The sequence below is a fragment of the Onychostoma macrolepis genome, chromosome 16 (genome assembly GCF_012432095.1).
Source record: "Onychostoma macrolepis isolate SWU-2019 chromosome 16, ASM1243209v1, whole genome shotgun sequence".
Lineage (NCBI taxonomy): Eukaryota > Metazoa > Chordata > Actinopteri > Cypriniformes > Cyprinidae > Onychostoma > Onychostoma macrolepis.
In genome coordinates this window covers 5,454,719-5,479,578 of record NC_081170.1, presented here as the reverse complement: position 1 = coordinate 5,479,578, position 24,860 = coordinate 5,454,719, and the positions used below count along the sequence as shown (strand labels likewise).

General features: G+C 39.8%; 1 protein-coding gene and 1 long non-coding RNA gene across 3 annotated transcripts; both read right to left on the bottom strand.

The window, feature by feature from the left end:
* Nucleotides 1-1,709: 1,709 nt before the first annotated feature.
* On the bottom strand, nt 1,710-7,330 carry LOC131522576 (transmembrane protein 176A-like). Of its 2 annotated transcripts, none has more exons than XM_058748166.1 (7): nt 7,295-7,330; nt 6,800-7,023; nt 2,984-3,100; nt 2,818-2,874; nt 2,504-2,725; nt 2,120-2,239; nt 1,710-2,011 (listed from the first exon to the last, which is right to left on the bottom strand). In XM_058748166.1, the coding sequence occupies exons 2-7, from the start codon at nt 6,971-6,973 to the stop codon at nt 1,949-1,951; spliced, it is 753 nt and encodes a 250-aa protein (XP_058604149.1). In that variant the 5' UTR covers nt 6,974-7,023; nt 7,295-7,330; the 3' UTR covers nt 1,710-1,948. The 2 variants fall into 2 exon arrangements, with proteins under 2 accessions (XP_058604149.1, XP_058604150.1); XM_058748167.1 differs by having other exon boundaries at nt 2,621-2,725.
* Nucleotides 7,331-19,806: 12,476 nt separating this feature from the next.
* Nucleotides 19,807-20,969, bottom strand: LOC131521660 (uncharacterized). The gene is made up of 3 exons (XR_009266321.1): nt 20,653-20,969; nt 20,442-20,534; nt 19,807-20,124 (listed from the first exon to the last, which is right to left on the bottom strand). It is a non-coding gene; the product is annotated as an uncharacterized LOC131521660 (long non-coding RNA).
* Nucleotides 20,970-24,860: the final 3,891 nt, after the last annotated feature.

Here is a 24,860-nt window from a genome sequence, read left to right as displayed (position 1 = left end):
AGTTCCAATGGAATTGACTACACATTGGTATTAACTCAATCTACACAGATAAAGAAATCAAAATATTAAAGTCCATAAAAAGTTATGTTTAAGAAAGTGGAATGACACAGGAAAAAAAGCATTGAACACACTAAGAAAAATCAGTGCAGGAAGGCAAAGCAGCAGCTGAATTCATTAAGTAGTTCTACTTAAAGGTGCAGTGTGTAATATTTAGGATCTATTGACAGAAATGCAATATAATATACATACCTATGTTTTCAGAGGTGTATAATGATCTTACGTAATGAACCGTTATGTTTTTATTAACTTAGAATGAGCAATTTAAATCTACACACACAGCAGGTCGTCATGTGAAACACAGCAGCCACAACAGCACTTACGTTTTTTTTTCTTCCCATTAAACTTCCATTAAAATCACTGAAGCTGTATACACTATGAAATGAATATCTTACTTACATATTGGTACACACATTTGCACTTTGTTTCTGACGAGAGAATTCGCCAGAAAGAGGTATTCAGTCAGCAAGCAAGTGAAGAAAACACCAGCATTTTAGTGATGACTCATCTGAACACCTCTGAGCCCCGTACATGACATGCAAGAAAAAAGTAATAAAGTGTGCGCACGATTATTATTTCGTTCCCTCCATTTAAATCGTGCTCTGGATTTGCTAATTGGTTCCCTCAATTTATAAGTGGTGTGCACGATTTAGCAAATGGAGGGAACTAATTAGTAAATCGTGCACACGATTTAGCCTATTATTAATATTGGTCATTGCATTCATAAGCTCAACAGAATCGTGTATGATTGTTTATAATGTGCAGTGCTGTAAAAAGAGTCTGTCTCTGGCTCAGCGCCAGCCAGTGAATGCAGATTTGAATTTAGCTGCTGATGATATGACGCACTGAACATTCTAATCACGCCGGTGTGATTGTATTAAATATAGAAAATATTAATCGGCTATTTTTTGTCTATTGGAAGCACTATTGTCTATTGGTTGGGCACGTGCCCCTCACTTTGAATGGGCATGATGCCTCTGAGCCAGGTTAATGCATTTACAAACATCTCATGATGGGTAGAGACAAAGAGCTCTCCCAAGACCTTTGCAACAAGATTGTTGCGCTATAACAATAGTGTAATATTTGCTTGTGGGTGCTTCTGGGGCTTTAATCCTGAGAAAGTTATTGAAAGAAAAACCCTTGGACACGAACGAGCTCTTCTTAACCTACTCCTCTCCTTTCCGATCCCCTCACTCTCCTCTGCACACTGAGTCCGAAAGTTTCGCACGTTGAAAAATAAATACGACCTACTGTTGTGTAAATCACGTTTACACACTGCCACCGAAACGTTCGTCCATCATAAAGAAATTTGGATCATGTTCGATTTTCTGCGTTCTCGCATCCATAATAAGCATTTTGATAGGAAAGCACTATTTTACAGTGTCTTATGAAAGTATTCATACCCCATTTTTCACATTTTATGTTGCAGCCTTATGTTAAACTGCTTAAAATATTTGATATGGGTCTCAACAACTGCATTAAATTTAACTATAAGAATAATAATATATTAAATTACGTTGTTAAATTATGTAATATATTAAATTAAGTCTTTTCAGCCTGTAAAGTAATGAAATTAACAAATCTTCTTCACATCACAAGGCTATGACTTGATGACTGCAGACGTTTATTTTTAAATAAGCAGCCCTAAAGATTACAACAAAATTAAAAAAAGGTAATAAAAGGTAACACCCACTAATCTACATGAAGAGAGAGAAAGATCAATGATGACACTTTTGTAAAAGGAAAAAACAAGTGTAAATAAACATGTAATTTAACAGTGTTACGGATGGAGGAGATGTGCTTTAAATAATTTCACTACAGTATTGAGACACAAAATGCCACTGCATTACAAGCACAAAGAGCAAGTTTGATTATTTGTGTGTTCATCTTGTCACACAGCAGCAGCAGTGGCGTCTTCCAGGAGCGGCTTGTGAAGTTCTGGATCCTCCACCGACTGCAAAACCACAAACAGTCATGAACACACAGAGCAGCTCTCTGAAACTCTCACGATCACTGTGGATTTGACTGATTGATTGTTGTAATAGTGCTGATCATACAGTACCTTTACATCTTCATCCTCCTTGTGCAAAGCTTTCCCAGTCAAAACAGAGAAACTGATGGTCACACAGAGCTGAAGGACTGACAGCACTATCATCATGATATCTAGTCCTCTGAAGATAATCTGGGTGGGTAAAGAGTAGAGTGTCAACATTTAAAAAGGAAAATCATCCATAAAGGCTGTAATTTACAGTAAATCAATAAAACACAAGAGCTCCCTTTAATGTTTTCCCTAAACCTATTAAAAAAACCTGGAAAAAAAGCACATCATATGGATGACTTTTTATGGTGCTTTTTGTAAAAGAACTAGAACTGTAAGTATGTTCGGAAGATTTGATATGCTGTAGCTAGTTTTACATCATCTAAAGAAAAGAAAGATAATCATTACCTCATTGATATTCTTGTAGTACAGACACATCTCTGTTCTCCTACTATCTTCAGGGGAAGGCGTTTTATTATCATAACCATAACTATCATAACGTGAATAATAGTAACTGCGGCTTACACAGTATTCATTTGTATGATCATTTGCAAGGTCCACTGAATACAGTACAACAGCTGCGATAGCCAATCCAGCACTGACTAAATTCAGAACGATCCCAGTTGTCAGCTGTGAAACAAACAAACGCACACATAAAAATATATAGTAAACCAGCAAAACTAGACCTGTTAAAAACACAAATACCTTTGATAGACACTTACCAGACAAGAAGTGGGAAACTTCACTGTGAGAACACACATGATTCCAACTACAAGGAACTATAATAATAATAAAAAATGCTTTTGATTTTGAACATATCAATACTTTTTGACAGGCACTGCACAAAATTTATAAACATAAAAATGATAAAAATTAGACTTGTCATACCACACTACCAATCCAAAAGGGTCCATTGGCTGTTCTATACATGATAAACCATGATCCAAGGCTTGTAAACACAATCCCCACAACAATATTGAGGACACCAATTATCATCTGCACAATCTATGGAACAAGAAAACAATATAGTTAAGAAAATACCAAGCTGGTACAATGACATTTTAAGTCAACCAATCAAATTTTTGCTGTCAGTGTGGACAAGCAAACATTTTTTAATAGTATAAATAAGTATTTGCACAATGTTTCCAAAATGTTTCATATTGTTTCAATGTGGAACTAGCCACAGCTAGACAGACCTTCTTCTCAAACCTTATAAACAGTCATTTAAACAACTCTCGCAATCTTTTTGCTACTGTTGAGAGACTAACAAACCCCCCCAAGTCAGATTCCCAGTGAAATGCTCTCCGACAGCAAATGCAATGAGTTTGCTTCCTTCTTTTCTGAAAAGATCAATAATATCAGAAAGGAGATTGGCATATCTAGTTTTGCAGAGGTCACTCAGATTCGACTGCAATTTCAAAAAGAAGTGACTATGTCCGTTTTTGAAGCAATCGATAGCAAAATTTTGAAAGAAATAGTACAGCACCTTACATCGTCAACATGCTATCTTGACACACTTCCCACATCTTTTTTCAAAAGTGTGCTTAACTGTTTAGAAGCAGATCTCTTAGAAGTGGTGAATGCCTCACTTCTTTCTGGGACTTTTCCAAACTTCCTGAAAACTGCAATTGTTAAGCCTCTTCTGAAAAAGCGCAATCTTGATAACACAATGTTGAACAACTATAGACCAATATCAAATCTTCCTTTCATAGGTAAGATTATTGAAAAGGTAGTTTTTAATCAGCTGAACAACTACTTAAACTCAAATGGATACCTGGACAATTTTCAATCTGGTTTCTGAGCACATCATAGCACAGAGACCGCGCTTATTAAGATAATAAATGATATTCGCTTCAATTCTGATTCTGGCAAAATATCAGTGCTGGTACTACTAGATCTTAGGGCTGCATTTGACACTGTTGATCATAACATACTTCTAGAGAGACTGGAAAACTGGGTCTGGCTTTCTGGGATGGTACTCAAATGGTTCAGGTCATACTTAGAAGGGAGAGGTTATTATGTGAGTATAGGAGAGCATAAGTCTAAGTGGATGTCCATAACATACAGAGTCCCACAAGGCTCAATTTTTGCACCACTCTTGTTTAGCCTGAATATGCTCCCACTAAGTCAAATAATGAGAAAGAACCAAATTGCCTATCACAGCTATGCTGATGATACCCAGATTTACCTAGCCTTATCTCCAAATGACTACAGCCCCATTGACTCCCTCTGCCAATGCATTGATGAAATAAACTGTTGGATGTGCCAGAACTTTCTTCAGTTAAACAAGAAGAAAACTGAAGTCATTGCATTTGGAAGCAAAGATGAAGTTCTCAAGGTGAATGCATACCTTGACTCTAGGAGTCAATCAACTAAAAACCAAGTTAAAAAATCTTGGGGTGATTCTGGAGACAGACCTTAGTTTTAGTAGTCATGTCAAAGCAGTAACTAAATCAGCATACTATCATCTCAAAAACATTGCAAGAATTAGATGTTTTGTTTCCAGTCAAGACTTGGAGAAACTTGTTCATGCCTTTATCACCAGCAGGGTGGATTATTGTAATGGTCTCCTTCCAAAGAAGACCATTAGACAGCTGCAGCTCATCCAGAACACTGCTGCCAGGATTCTGACTAGAACCAGAAAATCTGAGCATATCACACCAGTCCTCAGGTCCTTACACTGGCTTCCAGTTACATTTAGGATTGATTTTAAAGTACTTTTACTCGTTTATAAATCTCTCAATGGCCTAGGACCTAAATACATTGGAGATATGCTCACTGAATATAAACATAACAGACCACTCAGATCATTAGGATTAAGTCAGTTAGAAATACCAAGGGTTTACACAAAACAAGGGGAGTCCGCTTTTAGCTATTGTGCCGCCTGCAGCTGGAACCAGCTTCCAGAAAAGATCATCTGTTTAGCTGTGCATTTGTTGAATGAGCACTGTGCTACGTCCGAACTGATTGCACTATGTATAATCATTTTCTATTCTTAAATGTTTTTAATTATTTTCAAATCACTTTTAATTTTATTGTTGTGATTATTATTATTTTTAATTATTATTATTTTTAATGACTATTTCACTTCCTTTTATGTAAAGCACTTTGAATTATCACTGTGTATGAAATGTACTATATAAATAAACTTGCCTTGCCTAATACAACCTGAATTCCAGAAATGTTTGGACTTTTTAAAATTTGAATAAAATTAAAACTAAAAGACTTTCAAATCACACGAGCCAATATTTTATTCACAATAGAACATAGATAACAAATGTTTAAACTGAGAAATTTTTATCCACTAAATGAGCTCATTTTAAATTTGATGCCTGCTACAGGTCTCAAAAAAGTTGGCACGGGGGCAACAAAGGGCTGAAAAAGCAAGACATTTTGAAAAGAATAAGCTGGGAGAACATCTAGCAATTAAGTTAATTGACATCAGGTTTGTAACATAAAAGGGATGTCGTAGAGAGGCAGAGTCTCTCAGAAGTAAAGATGGGCAGAGGCTCTCCAATCTGTGAAAGAGTGCGTAACAAGATTGAGGAATACTTTAAAAACAATGTTCCTCAACGTCAAATTGCAAAGGCTTTGCAAATCTCATCATCTATAGTGCATATAGTGGATATAATGAGAAATATGAGATAGGAGGAAAAATTATTTCAATAATTTTGCGATCTCTCACAAGGGTTTTATATTCCCCCAAGATACTTTGTGTTTGCTTACAAATTCACTGAAATACATTTTTTCCCCTCTCACTTCATGTTCTTGCCATCACAAAAGTATGGAAGCTTGTTTCTGCCATGGAATAAAAAAAGGAAAAAGTAATTGGGACTTTTTAACTTACAACTAAAAAGTTGTAAGTTAACAACTTTTTTCCCTCACAATTTTGAATTGCAATTTTTTTGTTTATGCAACAAAATAATTTAAAAAAAACTAAAATAATTAATTGCCAAATTTCTCTTACAAATCTTACAAGACATTTTTCCTAACAATTGTGAGGTAGTTTGGACTTTTCTTCTCAGAATTGTGGGGTTATGTCTTGCATTAGGTTTTTAACATAAAAATAAAAAAAGTAATTGTGACTTCTCACAATTCAGAATGTTTTCTAAGAATTTTTTTTTACTAAAAACTAAAAAAAAAAAAAAAACTATGAACTAAAAAATATAAACTAAAAAGTCTGAACTATGTGATATAAATTTAGAATTGAGAGAAAAAAATACTTAAAAAAAAAAAAAAAAAAAAATACATTTTGAGATAAAAATAAACTTTTTTTTATTTATTTTTAATTTTTTTACCTTGTTTTATTATTTTTAATTTTTAGCCAGTGGTGGAAATGATGCAAAGTTTCTTGGGTGAACGCAAAAGTTTGGGGAGTAAAAAAAGTTTCTTAATGAAAAATTAGCAAGTGAATGCTAAAGTGTTGAAATATAATTTTTCCCATTTTACCAAAACCATGTCCCTTTAGGGGCTCCATAGGTGTTTTAAAAATATTTTTAATACATTGTACTAACATAATCTAACTCAGGGGTCTCCAATCCTGCTCCTGGAAATTGCAACATTAAGAAACGTAAAAACATTGCAAGCATTTTACATGGAATGTTTATTAAGTTCTGTCCAAAAAAATATCCAAAGTATGCGAAAATCACAAGACCTGAAAATATCAGAGAGGTATTTTGGAATTAATGTAAATGTCAAACTCACTCCAAAAGCTGTGTGGACATCCTTCAGCTTCCCTTTCATACCCTGAGATACAGAACATGATGGAGTGTCGCACAGAAAACCCAGAATCTGACACAGTACGGGCCATTTGCTCTTTGGGTTTGAGGTGACGGTGATGACCGTAAGTCCTTCACCCCGAGACACTGTCAGAGTCATGCTGAAGATGGAAGCGATGGACTTAAACCTCCAGGTAACAATGGCCAAACCTGTTTGTTAACAGCATGAAATAATAAGAACAGCAAATGATTACTATTGCAGGAGAATCAGTTTTCAAGTACATATCATAATATCAGGAGGAAAAAACAACTTTAAAACTTTAAACAGAATTAAAAAAGTTTTGTCGCCTAAATAAATGTTTTATGTAGGTGCCTACATAAAAGAACAATGCAAAAATCCACCTGCGCTGTTTCCTATAAGGAAGTTTTGGTATATGAAATTGTTATTAAACTTAAGAAATACCATGTTCCCTTAACTCACCTTTTGTGACACGTCTGAGGCTCAGTACAGACGAGTGAAAACATCACGACTCTCTGTGGGATTTTTATTTTTGAAGGAGGAGTTTTGATTTTTTCCCGGCAGTGACTTCCTCATAAACAAGTATAACAGGAATGTTTTTCACAAATTAATTTACTGTAAATAGGCCTAATTGAAGATGTAAGTTGTTATTAATAACAAATGTTACTTACCTTCACTCCACAACATTGAAAATCATATGAAAGAAAGATTTTAAAAGGTTTCAGTCGGTACGAATCTAACTGCAAACAAACCTGTGGTGGCCTTTTACGGGCCCACTTATGGCTAGCCTAAGGGCCCCCAGGGGGCTGCCAGCGCAGGGCCCCTGAGAATTTGCTCATTGGCAAAACGTTGGCCCCTTAGTGCTGACCCTGCACGGGCAGCTCTCACTTAGGCCCCAGGAAGCCCTCACTGGGTCCACACAGGGCGCACACTATTAATCAACAACAATACATCTGTTTCACTATCAATACTTTCCAGCTACTATAACTTAAGTCTTTGGGAAAAACAGTTATTATACATCTGAAATGGATGCAGTCACCACATAACTAATGTCTGTATTGTCAAAAATGTACAGTAGTCAAAGGGATTTCAAATCAATTTATTAAATACAAAATAGAAAACATTCAGTTCAGGTTAATACAGCTACATATAGCCAAAAATACACAAAAGAACAAAAAAAAAAAAAAAAAAAGCAAGCAAGCAAACAAAGAAATGTAAGATTGTAGGATTTTGTCATGTGAAAGTTGATGTGTGTGAGAGTCTTATCTGTAGTGCATAAATGTCCAAACACTGTCCATAGATGAAGTTGGCTGATAGCAAATGAATAAACCAGCCTCTTGTAATGAAAACACGTCACAGCTCTCAAACACCAGACTCTTCCTAACCAGGAATAGTCAAAAATAGTCTGGACTATGGTCCCACATCAAAAAGAACTTTAAATCCATATTCAACCTGGACCATGATGTGGTGACCGCACCAATAAAGAGTCCTTCTAAAAGGCATACAAATACAGTCTTAAACTCTTAGCATCAATCCAAACATAGGCCATACATACATGTAACATCTCTGCAAAAAACATCAACTCCTTACTTTAGACTGGACTTGAAATGACACATTTCCCAACCAGGACACAGCACAACGTGTTCAACAGGTGAGCTATGCTGGCTGCTGGCTGCTGCTTGCTATTGCTACTCCCTCTTCTTCTTCTTCTTTTTTTTCTTGGCTTTTTCAACTTGTAATTATTGCATATGGCCACCTACTGTACATGAGTGTGTATAGGGACTTGACAGATGCTTTACTTATTTAACTCATTAAACGGGAGAATAAAAAAAAAAAAAAAAAAAAGGTTTTCCATCAAATAAATGTATTATTTAAATAAAATAAAATTCTTAAACTTTTGTTGCTAAATTCTTCTGATTGATCCAGTATTTTCAAGAAACATAAACAAAGCTTTGAGTCTATTTCTTTCCATCCCTTGTTCTCTAAGAATATCTTCTTCTATCCATCTTAATGCTGTAATTATCCCAGACATCTCAACTGCAAAAACAGAAAAGATGGTTATTTAATCTATGACCCATTTTTTTTTGTTAAATTCTGGAATATATATTCCTATGCCACAATGACCATTTTTGTTTTTTGACCCATCTGTAAATATTTTAAGATATCCGTAATATAATGAAGACAAATAAAAAAAAAAAAACATTTTTCAAAAGTTTGGTATTCTCTTTTCTCTTTTAGTAATTCTGTATTGACAACTGGAAAAAGGAGCATCCAGGGAGGAACTTCACTTCACAATTCTTTAATTCCAAATTGTTCTGCTGTATTATTTACGTTCCAACCAAAACCTTTGGCTTTTTTATGATATTCCCAACATTCATTTTATACTGATGCGGCTGGATTGCTATTGTTGCTTATTAGTCTAACCCAATATGTTAATGACAATTTAATGAATCTTAGTTTTAGTGGGACTTCTTCTGATTTTACTAATAAAACACTCGTTGGTGTTGTTCTTATGGCTCCTATTGCAATTCTTAATACACTATATTGGATTCTATTGAGTTTTTCTAATCTAGTTTTGCATACTGTATTATATTCCATTATCAATATTTGCTCTTATCAAATCTTTGTAAATATTCATTAAAGACTGTCTCTCTGCTCCCCAAGTGTGTCCAGTAATCATCCTCATCAAGTTCAGGGCTTTTTTACATTTTGTTTCAACATGATTAATATGGTATTTCCATGTGTGTTTTTCATCAAACCAAACTCCTAAATATTTAAACTTTTTAACTCTCTCAAGTGGCTGACTATAAAGAAATAATTTGTAGTTTTTTTCGATTTTCCTTTTAGTAAAGAACATTACATTCGATTTCTGTATAGAAAATTTAAATCCCCAATCAATTCCCCATTGTTCTAGGATTTGAATTTCCTTTTGCATGTTCGTAACTATATCTCCATATAACAGCATCATCAGCATATAATATTCCGCCATTTCCTTTTTCTAGTTTTTCAAATATGTCATTAATCATCAGATTAAACAGGACTGGGCTAATCACACTTCCTTGTGGAATTCCATTTTCTACTGTGAATTCTTCTGAGCTTTCTTCACCTACTCTAAAAGCACTTTGAGAAAGAAAATCCAATATATAGTTATAAATTTTCCCAACAATACCCATTTTATCCAGTTTAATTAAAAAACCTTCCCTCCACATGGTGTCATATGCTTTTTCTACATCCAAAAACACAGCTACCATTATCTCTTTCATAATTAAAGATTTTTCAATTTCATTGCTTAATTTAACCAAAGCATCAGTAGTAGATTTACCTTTCCTTAAGCCAGTTTGGTATTCTCTAAGTAATCTTTTCTTTTCTAAGAAATAGTTTAAGCGTAGCCTGACTACATCAGACTTCATACTTCCGCTCAATTTCAATTAGGCTTCAGTCTGATATAGCAAACAATCTCCCAGATTATCTCCGGTTCCGCAGCAGCTGGCCAACCAACAAACAAGGGGTGGGCTGAGAGCTGTTACGTAGATGCTAAGCGCCGAATTCAAGATTGTAGTTTAGGTGAGGGAAATCTAAAACGACAGTGGACATGGAGACATGGGATGCTATTTGCTCTGTTGTGGAAAATATTCACTCCGGTATTTCGCTCGATGGTTTTGTTCCCCCCAAGTTTAGTTCCAACTTTTATCAAACTCACCCAGCTGTGATTTTCTAATTATCCTAAAGACATTGATTAGCATGCTCAGGTGTGTTTGATTAAGGTTAGCACTAAACTCTGCAGGAAAGTGTATCTCCTGAGCCAGATTTGTGGATCCCTGGCCTATTTGAAACAACAGCTTCTGAAAAGGTGTCTTTTGGTTTGAGCCATTCCAGTTCAATTGAGTGGCTAAAGAATGGCCAGTTAATGGTGTTTGTATTCTCCTAGTTGCAAAAAGCTAGCATGGGCCCCGCAGGTGCATGTTTGCAGGGAAAGCTTCTGTAAATGATGGACTACTGTACACATGTAAACAGCGCCATCTATCTTTTGTATATTGGTATTACGGTAGTAGGGCGAGACTGGGTTCATATAAGGCCTACATGTATTAAGTACCTTTTATAAACATGCTTTAGAGAAAAACATTACTGGTGTGCGTCTTGAGATAAAACAATGGCACTGACATATTTTAAGATCAGTCAGTGCAAGTTTCTTTCAGTTAAAAAACAGCACAGACATGCATTTTAGACTTAAGTCTTGTCTTTGAAACCTTGTCTATGGGGGGTCAGTCTGACCTCAACACAAAAGTTGTAACAAAATTTGTACAGACTTTCCAAAACATGTCAAAACGTTGCATAAATGACCCTAAATGACAAATATTCACAAGACTTCAAGAAGAAATAAATAGTTTAACCAGTATTTCGAGCAGTTTGAAAATTGAGTGTGGGTCAGATTGACCCCAACACATGATAATGGAAGCTAATACCAAGAGCATCAAAAGTTATTAATTCAATGATTTCTTAACTTTATCATCTTCAACAAGAAGCTAAATGATCCACTTACTATAAGTGTGTGGCTGTTGCACATTCATTAGGCCTAAATGTTTTTCATTTTTCTTTTCTTTTGTTTTTCTTTGCCTTCTTCAGCGTCTTCTTGTTCTGGTATATGCCCACTTTTTTTGAGCAGCCTGTGGAAAAACGTGTATTACATTGTATACATTGGAAACATTGGACGTGTTTCTCGCTCGTTTATACTGTTGTCACACATTAAAAGTGCCAATAACAGCGGACATTCTAAGCAGCCATGTATTATTATTTTTTATACTACGGGGCCGTTGAATGCTTGAATCTGATTGGCTGACGAACAATGTGTTCGTGGTGTGCAATTATTTTCAGGGAAACGCACGGCGAACGTAGTTTCAGGCAGGTCTTGACCGCATTACATGACCATATCACTTTGCCAAATTATTTCAGTTATTTCAAAGGTCCTTACAGCAAAAGAACCAAAACCCACAACGACACTGGCCAAACAAATAAATATAGCAAACAAAAGGATAAAAAAATGACAGATCATGTCCATGTTTTTGCTACAAAATTACATTTTATTATGTACGGAAAGCACATACTATCTCTCTCCCGCTCTCTCTCTCACACACACGCACATACACAGTTGCCAACTTAGCAATTTTGTTGCTAAATTTAGCAACTTTTCAGACTACCCTAGCAACTTCCTTCATATTAACATAGATTGTGCCCTATTTTACAGACTTTTCTTGGAGTGTAGCACACCAACTAACTACTAATGCACTGCTTAAAACTATAACTGTTCAGAATGAGTAGTTTACTAGCTAATAAAAAACTTAAATTGTAATCATTTAAAAAATTGAATGTATTTATTAAAACAGTTATTTACATTTTAATATTATATTATGCATTTATATTATTTTACGAACAAATCTAAATTAACATATATAATATATAAAATGCATTTTTTGCTGAGATTTGATGCAGTGACACAATTTTGCATCTTGATTACGTAATGGCGTCATCGCACAGTAACGTCACAACGTCGTTTAGCAACTTTTTGCAACAAATCAACCTTTCTTTAGCAAATCCGCTGAAAATTAGTTGGCACTAATGTTGTTAGCGCTACTCTAACGATTTTATCACTAACATTGTTTATCAACTTAAAAACTACATGACTTCTTATAAGCGAGGTAACAACAACGGCGCTGTTCGTGAAAAAAATTAACTTAAAGTTTCACTATAACTAGACATTGCTTGCGAACACTATTGAGAGACGTACAGATTCATATTGCTTTATTGGCATGACATTCTTACATACATATTGACGCAGCATTGTACATAGAATAAAAAACAAAACAAAAATACATATAATATACATCCATAAATAAGCAAAACAAAATACATGTAAAATACATCCATATATATAAACATTAATGGTACTACTAATGCAGATGTGTTCACTCTTTACTTCTTAGTTTGTATCATTTATAAATATGTTGCGCTACCAAAGAGGAAGCAGGTCCTTCACCAAGTAATATTCCTGCTGTATTTGACTGTACAGTGCATCTCTTAAGGACGTGTATTTGTCACAGTGGAGGAGGAAGTGTTCCTCTGTCTCAACTGATCCTGATCTACATTCGTTACAGATTCACTCTTCTTTAGGTAACCACTTCTTTTTATGTCGTCCTCTTTCTATGGCCAGCTGGTGGTCGCTGGTGGATCAATGTCTGTGAGTTATATTCCTGACTGAGACCAGATAGTCAGCCAGACTGTACTCTCTCTCTCTCTCTCTCTCTCTCTCATAACTTAGTTATTAACTGTAACTCCATTAGTCTGCTATCAACGGCTCAAGCCTCCCGTTAGGTTTAAAATGGCATTTTGGAATTAGCAACGGAGGCGTTGGATCCTGCTCACAATAGCGATTTATGTAGAATGCCTTGAAATATATCATCTGATCGATGTCTTGAGGTGTGGCAACCGCAGTGTAAGCGGAATTATTGACTTCGGTCAGTTGAATTATTAGAAAAATAATGCACACCCGAGGTGCATCACCGTCGTCAATTATTCCTTACTTTCCTTCTTGTTTTCTCGTGATCTCGACATAACAAAAGTTGTTTTCTCATGATCAAGACTTAATTTTCTTGTGATCTCGACATAACAAAAGTTGTTCCCTTTCGATTCGGTCACTCTACATTGCTATGGGAAATACCCTTTCCTCAAATACTACTGAAGCCTTATTGAATCACGCCAGTGAAACTGACCAATGGCGTTCAAGCGCACGAAATATGAGCGGGAGTCCCAATCTATATAAGGCAGCGCTTGTACGTCATCCATTCAGAATCTTTTCCTTCAGCCAACCTTCTACGAGAAGCAAGAAGCCTATTAACAAGGTTACTCACCTACTCTACACGCTGCTGCAGCGCTCTTCCTCTGCAGCCTCTTTTGAGCCAAGGAGTAAAGTGCCGAGAGCTTCCGATGTGGATCTGTCGTGGTCAGATGACGAGCTCGTGCTGGCTCATTGCCCACGTGCTCCTCACCCCCCTGCTGCAGTTTCCCTTCCAGTGCGCTTCGGGAAAGCTGCACCCAGCACCGAAGACGAGCCACTGAAGAAGACACAGTGCCCCTAGCAGACCGCGAGAACGGCTTCTACAGTTGTTATTTTCGAAATGCTCGTTGAAATTGATTACACTGAGACAAATCCTCTCACACACCAGACCGAGAGATTGGTTTATCTCTGTGGATTTAAAGCATGCTTATTTCCACATTCAGGTAGCCCCTCGCCACAGCCGTTTCCTGAGAAACAGTGCATTCGAGGGGATAGCATACCAATTCTCTGTCCTGCCCTTCGGCTTATGCCTGGCCCCTCGTTCGTTTACGAAATGCATGAAGCTGCTCTCTCTCCTCTCCATCCGGGCAGTACATGTCCCCGGACGCCTGAATTACGGCATGGATTTACTGTCAAGGGGCGGGGTAATCCACGGGGAGCGGAGATTACACCCTTTGACAGTCAATATGATTTGGAGTGTATTCAGCAGGGCGGAGGAGGATCTCTTCGTATCAGCGGGGAACACTCACTGCCCGCTGTTTTATTCACTGACACACTCTCATCCGGGAGTGGATGCACTAGCTCACAGCTGGCCGAAAGTACGCAAGTATGCCTTTCCTCCAGTGAAACTTCTGCCTCATGTGCTTTGCAGAATCAGAGAGGAAAAGGAATCTGTTCTGTTAGCGGCACCGAAATGGCCTAATCAGCCGTGGTTCCCAGAACTGGTGGAGATGCTGGTAGCCCCACCGTGGACTATCCCACTGAAGAGAGACCTCCTCTCTCAAGCACAAGGAACGAAATGGCACCCAAATCCAGAGTCATGGAGCCTTCATGTCTGGCCGCTCGACGGAGCTTGCCAGTAACAGATGCACTTCCTCAGTGGGTGTTTAACACTATCTCTGAGGCTGGGGCTCCTTCCACGAGGCGTCGCGACCGTGGAGGTGTAGTTTGTTTATAGCCTAAATTTAGCTTTTAAGTTCTGGCACTTTTATTTAGGCTTCAAAATTAATCAAAGTTATATTATTTTGTGAAGATTATCTTGATGGAAAAAAATGTGCAAGTTTCATGAACTATGGTTGAACACAGAGCTTGTTTTTTGTGATAATCCAAAAGCCTATGGAAAAATCCTATAGGCTTTTTGTCGAGGGAACCAGTTTCATGCTAACAGTCGATCCACCTACAAAGTGACGTCATAGTTCCCCCACTCTATACTTTCCCTTCCAACCTTTCCTGAAGTCTTATTGGCTCACACCAGTCTAGTTGACTGGCCAATTGACGCGAAGCATACATCGTATGCAAATACTGAAGAGCTCGCGAGGCAGTATAAAAGGCGATGCTTGCGCCAATTGCGTCAGAATCTGACACTGAACACTGCTTGCTGCTCGGGCAGCGAGCATAGCAACCATCGTGGTGTCTTGTTCCCACACTCAGGGAACCGAGGTTACGACTTTAACCGGAGACGTTCCCTCTCGAGCTGTCTCGAGACACCACGGTGCTACCGCTATGGGGAACGGTATCCAATCCTGCCGTGAGAGAGGCTACGGGCAGCCTGTACAAGTTACACATTCAGCGAAGATAAATCACACACACACAGTTCTCATAACCAATAGGGACGCTTGGTAGGCGGGCTCTCAGCTGATAGGTGGAGATAAGCCAATGAGCGTCTAAAACCCGTGATAAAAAACAGCTGTGATAGCATCCACAATCCAGTGGGAAAGCCTCTGCTTTGACACGGCCCAGCCCTTCGCACAACCACCATAGCACACGAAAAGCTGGTCAGATTGCCAAAAGCTGGCCGAATGGTCGATGTAAATCCTCAAAGCCCTGACGGGGCACACTGAAGTCTGAGCGTCCGCATTACACGAGGTCGATGACTCCAAAGACAGCTCAGGGCTGTGTGTGTCACCGAAGCCCCCTCCTCCCTGATCTTGAATAACACCAGCGGCAATATCTTTATCGGAGGAAACGCGTACAGCCTAGCTGCAGGCCAGCACGATGACAGAGCATTCCCCTCTAGGGAGTGAGACAGCGAGATGAACAGCAGGCAGTGTGCATTCTCGCTCGTCGCGAACAAATCCATCTCCACTCTTCCGTAGCGGACCCAAATCATCCAAACTGACTCGGGATGCAGCCTCCACTCTCCTTGAGGAATCCCCTTAATCGGAAGCATGTCTGCTCCGCAGTTCAGGAGACCGGGGATGTGCACTGCTCTGATTGAGAGAAAGTGACGGTCCACCCATAGCAGGAGATTCGCTGCCTGCTTGTACAGAGCCTTGGATCGTACGCCACTTTGGTGATTTATGTACGCAACCACAGACATGTTGTTGGGAAGAACCAGTACGTGCAGCTGTTCCAGCTCTGGTCGAAAATCCTTCAGAGCTAAGAATACCGCTTCCAGCTCCAAGCGGTTTATGTGCCACCGGCTCTGAGGTTCTAACCACAGGCCCGAAGCCGGCATGCCCTCGCACACTGCTCCCCAGCCGTGAGTCAGTGCGTCCGTCGTGACCACGACACGTGATGCCACCAAGCCCAGGGGAACCCCCTGGCTGAAGAAATCTGGGTTGTGCCACAGTCTCAGAGCTTCAATGCAGTCGCGGGAGACTGCAATGCGCAAACGGCCCGAAGTCCATGCCATCCAAGGGACTCGACATTTCAGCCATAACTGCAGCGGGCACATGTGTAGAAAGCCCAGATGACATACCGCTGAAGCAGATGCCATGAGTCCCAGCAGCCTCTGGAATCCCTTCAAGTGAACAGAGCTGCCCAGTCTGAAATGGCGCAAGGGAAGACAAAATGGCCACCGAGCGCTCCCGAGAGAGACGGGCTCGCATCTCCACCGAGTCAAAGCACACTCCCAGATACGTTATAGACTGACTCGGGGCGAGAATGCTCTTCTCCATGTTCACACATAGCCCCTGGGACACCAAATGATGAACCAGCGTGTCTATATGGCTGACTAGCGTGTCCCGTGAATGAGATAAAATCAGCCAATCGTCCAGATCGTTGAGAATGCGCATCCCACTCGCTCTGAGGGGGGAAAGTGCTGCATCCATGCACTTCGAGAAAGTGCGCTGGGCCAAAGCCAGCCCGAACGGGAGAACAGAGTACTGGTACGCCGTGCCCTCGAAAGCAAACGTCTGTGATGCGGTGCTATCTGAATGTGAAAGTATGCGTCCTTTAAGTCCACGGATGCAAACCAGTCCCCGGGGCGAATTTGCGACAGGATCTGTTTCAGCGTTATCATCCTGAATGGACACTTGCAGAGTGCTAGATCTAGATCTAGAGTCCCCCAACTCTTTTGGGTACCACGAAATAGCGGCTGTAAGACCGCTTAGGGTTAGCGGCTTTTTCGAGCAGGCTGCACACCTCTTGTCTCAGGACCAGGGAATTTCAAGGTGATGTTAGAGACTGCACCACGCCATTGAAACTGAGTGGTCTGCATCTGAATTGAAGGGTATACCACGCTCTATCACACCGAGTAACCACCTTTACTCCCGGAATAACTTCCCACGCGCTCAGAAACTGACATACCGGCATTAGCGGCTTGGTCGTTGGATGTGCCGCCGAGCACTGCACGGCTACAATCTGTGTGGGCGGCGGCTCTGCACTGCTCTGAGGCGGGGAGAGCATTGACTGAGTGAGGAGGAAAGAGCTTTACGGTCAGCATCCTTGAGGTCAGCAAGGTTTAATAACCATAGGTGCCTCTGAAGGACGACCATAAAACCCATGGCCTTACCCACAGCCTAGGCCGCTCGCTTCGTCGCCATCAGCGTGAAGTCCATCACCGTGTGCAGATCTGCGATGGCATCCGCAGTGAGGGCTCCTCCCTCCGCCACCTGCAGGAGCTTCGCCTGAAAAACCTGTAGCACTGCCATGACGTGAAGCGCAGAAGCCGCAGACGCATACTCTTTATTAGCGAGGTGGGTGGTGGTCCTGCACGGCTTCGAGGGGAGGCTGATGTCCGAGCCTAGGGTCTTGGCTGCTGCAAGACACAGGTGCGCAGTGACGGTCTCCTCGATGGGGGGAGAGCGCATGTACCAGTGGGCCTCTGCCTCGTCCACGTGGGAAAAGATGGCCTGTGTGGCAGAGTGGATGCGCGCCGATTGGGGTGCAGACCACGTCTTCACAAGCTGCTCGTGTACGTCGGGGAAGAAGGGGACCGACGCCCTCGAGTCAGTTTTCTGGGTGGGCCTGATATACCAGGAGTCTTGCTTACTCCCGGCAGGCTCCTCTGGAGGACTCCAGGTAAGCTCCAACTCCTGGACAGCCTTCGACAGAACCCTCATGAGCTCCTCCTGGAGGTCTGGGGGCCCCATGCTGTCCAGCTGATCGGACTCTGATCCCGCCCAATCCTCTCTCTCCGAGGCCGAGATGGACATTGAATCATCCCCTCCTTCTGGCCAAAGGACACAAACTCCGCAATGTTGGAAGGAGGGCGGAAGTAGTCCTCGGGGAAGGAGACCGGGGAATGGGGCGACCGATGGGGTTGGCGGAGCGGCAAGACGACGCTTCCGTCACCAGGAGGGGGAGGAGGCCTCACTCCGAATAAGCCGCGAAACACATCGCGGCAATGCCCGCAGTCGGACTTGTCCAGCGCCACCTCGGCATGGGCCAGGCCCAGGCCTAGGCAGGCGACACAGTGGTCGTTTTGATCCGGCAGCTTGATTGGTCCTGCGCAGATCTGGCATATTGTTGCCATGATGAAATCAGCAGGTGAAGTAGAAGATTCTGACGCAATTGGTGCAAGCATTGCCTTTTATACTGCCTCACGAGCTCTTGAGTATTTGCATACGATGCATGCTTTGCGTCAATTGGCCAGTCAACTAGACTGGCGTGAGCCAATAAGACTTCAGAAATGGTTGGAAGGGAAGGTATTCCTCATAGCGGTAGCACCGCGGTGTCTCAAGACAGTTCGAGAGGGAGCGAAAGTTGTTTTGTCGTTATCACAACTTATTTTTCTTGTGATCTCGACATAACAAATGTTGTTTTCTCGTAATCTCGACATTACAAAAGTTGTTTTGTCATTAGCGCGACTTATTTTTCTTGTGATCTCGACATAACAAGAGTTGTTCTCTAAGTTACACAACTGCGCCAACAGGTGGCAGTATAGAACTACGATTGGGAAGTTGTGTAGCCTGCTGCCTATACACTGTAAAATGTAACAAGTTGACTTTACTTAGAAAAGTGAGGAAACCGATTGCCTTAAAATTTCCAAGTAAAGTAGAGTATTAATGTTTAGTTGGTGTAACTTAACACAATTTGTAGAGAAAACTTGTTAATCAAGTATACTTAAGTACTGTTGACTTAAAATCATTATTTCAGTTAACTTTCTATTAGTGTTCACATTACTAGGAAAATATTAGGAAACCGATTGCCTTAAAAAATTTTTAAAAGTAAACTAAACTAAAAACAATAAGTTAAGACAAAAAGCAACAACTGAACTTGAGTTTAACATTGTTTATTATATATTAAATCTCTTCAGGTACTACAGCGTACCAAACAAAGTCAGATGACCCAACTCTATAAATAGTTTTTTGAATGTAGCATTAACAATTTTTGACAAACAAAAAACACATTGTTACTCATGTTAATCTCCTAAAGCAACTTAAAAGTGCAGTGCAAGTGCAGCTAAAAAAAAAGGATCCTGACTGCTTGACAATCTTTGACCTGAAACTGAACAGGTGACCTTTTAAAATAATCAACACTAGCTTAAGTCTTAACAGTGCTTACAATTAAAAAAAAAAAAGTTTAGCAATAACACTGCTCTAAAACTTTTAAGAACATGTTTTAAACATTCTTTAAAACACTTTAACGTTTAAAAATATTTTCAACAATGTTTGACAGGTATAATTAAACAAACTTCTGTGCAACCAGAAGATTAAAGGGATTCAACTATCCCTTTAAAACAATCTCAAACAGCCTCAACTTACATCAGCAGCAGGTTTTTAAGTGACTGTAGTTTTGGTTTCAGAGATTTGTGTCCAAGAGAAAGAAACACTCTCTGAATAAAATCAAAGGTGTTCTTGAGCTGTGGAGGGTACTCCAAATTCAGCGCATATATCAGCCCAAAAAGTAGTCACATGGCATCTGGAAGATTTTTAAGATCATCCATCACGATGACTCCTTCCAGGATGATTGCGGTGTTCGAAGCCTCCAAATGCAGTGCTTGTGGGGAATCCTGGCTATCTTCTGGTATCACAGTCAGTATCCCGATGGAAATCTGGGGTGTGTCACATTCACAGTCCTAATTTTTTTTAAAAAAGAAAAAAAAAGAACAGCAATATTACCTTTCTTGTTACATTATAAATGGGAAATCTCACAAAAGTATGTCACCTAAAGAATCAGGACCATCTCTTGGGCCATGTTCTACGTACAACTAATCAAAACTGTTGTTAAAGTACATTGTAGAAATTTGTAGAAAATGAACAGTACATGGGCTTGATTAAGAAAAGAGAAACAAAAGCAGAATTTACTTATCTGGTCCAAATTAAAGACTTGACTAAAGCATAATTGAATGCCTATACGTGATGTTTGTGTGGGGGTTATAGTAAAGGTACCTACCAGTGCTGTTGTAAAAAAGTCAGAGGCTTCTTCTCCAAGAATGAGTGGAAAGCCACGTAGAACTGCCGTGCGCTTTGCAGTGATATCAGTGCTCTGGATTAAAAAAGATACAATTACATTTTACAGTGTATGTACAACAAAATTAAATATGAAATTAGTTAATAAGACAGTAACATAATTTAGTTTAAGAAAGAAGCATTGATAAGCTTACCACAGGTTTGATTTGCTGAAGAAATTCAGTCTTTTTCCAACAGCCTTTCAAAAACACTCTCAATTAACGCATTAAGCCAGGTTAAGTATTTTAGAATGTTCCTGTCAAGGTTGCTTTCGTTACTATAGCAACAGTAGACTCACAATGCATTGTGTTTTACATTTACATTTACAGTCATTTAGCAGACACTTTTATCCAAAGCCACTTACAAATGAGGACATTAGAAGCAATCAAAACCAACAAAAGAGCAACAACATGCAAGTGGGTCCGCGGTCCGTGTATCATCTGATCATTCGTTTTTTGATTTAATATTGATAGTAGAAAAACGAGAAAACGGCACCTATTTTCGTTTTTTCATTTGTTCAAAAAAAGGAGAAAACGAGAATTCAGCTTAATTTTTCGTTTTTCGTTCAGGCATAGAAAAATGAATAAACAGCTTAAATATTCGATGTCTACACATGGGGATTAAACGCCCTTTCTGCTGATTGGTCAGCCAAAGATCAACCGTGCAGTCATCAGTACTTCTGCAGTTCAGCGCTGCAGAATAGTAGTCCTCCGCTGCTGCAGGTGTACGGTGTTGAATGCTTTGTTGTTGGACCATTTAAACATAATTACACAAATAAAATGTTTAGCGTGTAGCCTAACTCTGGACAAAATCAGCAGTGTTTGATTAGCCTATTTATTTTATTGTAGACGTCATTTCTATATCCACAAGATACAGCCTGTAAGAGCGCACGGTTATCTGTCGATCATTTGTGCCTCAAAGGGGGCATTCTAAAACACTTAACGTTGCTTAATGCGTTAAGAGAGTGTTTTAAAAGACCAAACTCAGTAAACACATTATTAATGAATTATAATAGCCTATGTACAGACAAGCAGATGAGTCCAGGATGCGAACGCAACGCGTTTTTAGCCTAACTGTTTTCTATGGGTAAAACGCTTAAGGCGTTAAATGCATTATGCTCTTATTATGGGCTTATTTGTTTGTCTGTACATAGAATGCTTTATTAATGATGTGTTGAGTTTGGTCTCTTAAAACACTGCCTTAACGCATTAAGCCACGTGTTGTCCGTAAGCTAGGCTATTCTATGGGAGGAAAACGCTTAACGTGGAATTAAACGAATTGCATTCTTATTATGGGCACATCTTCTTGTCTGTACATATATGAATTACTAATCATGTGTATACTGAGTTTTGTCTTTCAAAAACACTCTCAATTAACGCATTAAGCCAGGTTAAGTATTTTAGAATGTTCCTGTCAAGGTTGCTTTCGTTACTATAGCAACAGTAGACTCACAATGCATTGTGTTTTACATTTACATTTACAGTCATTTAGCAGACACTTTTATCCAAAGCCACTTACAAATGAGGACATTAGAAGCAATCAAAACCAACAAAAGAGCAACAACATGCAAGTAGGTCCGCGGTCCGTGTATCATCTGATCATTCGTTTTTTGATTTAATATTGATAGTAGAAAAACGAGAAAACGGCACCTATTTTCGTTTTATCATTTGTTCAAAAAAAGGAGAAACCGAGAATTCAGCTTAATTTTTCGTTTTTCGTTCAGGCATAGAAAAATGAATAAACAGCTTAAATATTCAATGTCTACACGTGGGGAATTAAACGCCCCTTTCTGCTGATTGGTCAGCCAAAGATCAACCGTGCAGTCATCAGTACTTCTGCAGTTCAGCGCTGCAGAATAGTAGTCCTCCGCTGCTGCAGGTGTACGGTGTTGAATGCTTTGTTGTTGGACCATTTAAACATAATTACACAAATAAAATGTTTAGCGTGTAGCCTAACTCTGGACAAAATCAGCAGTGTTTGATTAGCCTATTTATTTTATTGTAGACGTCATTTCTATATCCACAAGATACAGCCTGTAAGAGCGCACGGTTATCTGTCGATCATTTGTGCCTCAAAGGGGGCATTCTAAAACACTTAACGTTGCTTAATGCGTTAAGAGAGTGTTTTTAAAAGACCAAACTCAGTAAACACATTATTAATGAATTATAATAGCCTATGTACAGACAAGCAGATGAGTCCAGGATGCGAACGCAACGCGTTTTTAGCCTAACTGTTTTCTATGGGTAAAACGCTTAAGGCGTTAAATGCATTGCGTTCTTATTATGGGCTTATTTGTTTGTCTGTACATAGAATGCTTTATTAATGATGTGTTGAGTTTGGTCTCTTAAAAACACTGCCTTAACGCATTAAGCCACGTGTTGTCCGTAAGCTAGGCTATTCTATGGGAGGAAAACGCTTAACGTGGAATTAAACGAATTGCATTCTTATTATGGGCACATCTTCTTGTCTGTACATATATGAATTACTAATCATGTGTATACTGAGTTTTGTCTTTCAAAAACACTCTCAATTAACGCATTAAGCCAGGTTAAGTATTTTAGAATGTTCCTGTCAAGCTTGCTTTCGTTACTATAGCAACAGTAGACTCACAATGCATTGTGTTTTACATTTACATTTACAGTCATTTAGCAGACACTTTTATCCAAAGCCACTTACAAATGAGGACATTAGAAGCAATCAAAACCAACAAAAGAGCAACAACATGCAAGTAGGTCCGCGGTCCGTGTATCATCTGATCATTCGTTTTTTGATTTAATATTGATAGTAGAAAAACGAGAAAACGGCACCTATTTTCGTTTTATCATTTGTTCAAAAAAAGGAGAAACCGAGAATTCAGCTTAATTTTTGTTTTTCGTTCAGGCATAGAAAAATGAATAAACAGCTTAAATATTCAATGTCTACACGTGGGGGGGGGGAATTAAACGCCCCTTTCTGCTGATTGGTCAGCCAAAGATCAACCGTGCAGTCATCAGTACTTCTGCAGTTCAGTTTTTTTTTTTATCATGATACATAGTGATTTTTTTCCAAAGTGACTTATGCATTTAAGGCCAAATAATCTAAATGTAGACTTTTAAAAGTAGGCACGTCAAGTATCACTGTGGATTGGTTCCTGTGGTGGCGTGCCACAGAAAGATGTTCAGGGAGACCAAGACGCGCCAAAACTGTTGCATGCTGTTGTTTTCTTTATTTTTCAAAGGCATGACATTTTGTAGTTATTTTGAATGTACACACAAAAAAAAAGATAAATAAATAAAATAAATACTCAATATTAAATAAACTGCTTTAAAATGACTGCTGCACATTTCCTGTGCACTGCAATACTGGTCTGTGCTTGACTGTAGTCCCGTGTTGTGTCTGCTTATTGATTTAACCCATCGCAGTGTATTGGAACTGTGTGAACTAGGGCAACTCACCTGTTCTAAAGGCTATAGCTACCTTCTTTTTTTGAAACACACAAAATATCCCGCTCGCACTTGCCCATTTAATGGCAGAGAATGCTCTTTTTTTTCTCTTTTCTTTTTGAAGCGGATGCAAATCTGTCGTAAAATAACTTGTGGTGTATATTCCTGTAATGAGGAGGCAGTGGCGTTAGGATCCATGTGCAGTTTTATTGAAACACAAGAGAAGTCAAACAGGCATAAATCAGTAACTGGCATCAGATATAACGGAGGCAGGGCCGAATCATAAACAGAGTTCGTGCTGAGGGTCGAGGCAGGCGGCAGACAGACAATAGAGATACTCAGCAAGGCAGGCAGGGTCAGAAGAGGCAGGCAGCAATACTTCAGAAACGGGTAAACAATCCAGGTCATCAACAGGTAAGCAAACACAGGGAAAACACTCAGAAATGACTGCATAGCAAAACAAGACTTCGCAAGGAGAGCAAGGGCGGCACAGTTTAAATAGACCAAGCAATGAGGAACACCTGTGCAGGTGATCAGTCTCTGGCACGGGGTACGTGGGAAATTAAGTCTTAATGAACCGGTTAATACTCTGGTTATAGTTCCCTCTGGTGGTGATTGGAGGGAGCCACAGAGGCTGAATTTGTGACAGAGCCCCTCCCCTGTGAGCGGCTCCTGACGCGAAGAGGCAAACGACGCCGGCCTATCCGGGTGGTCACGATGAAAGTCTGTAGTAAGAGAGGGATCCAGAATATCCTCTGTATTGACCCAGGACCGCTCCTCCGGGCCGTACCCCTCCCAGTCCACAAGGTACTGAATTATTCTGCCCTGGCGACGAGAGTCCAGAAGCTCCCGAACTTGGTACGCCTCCTCACCGTCTATGGTGATGGGAGGGACCCTCTGGTCACCAGCCTCCTCCTGGTCCTCCACTCCTCTCGAACCAC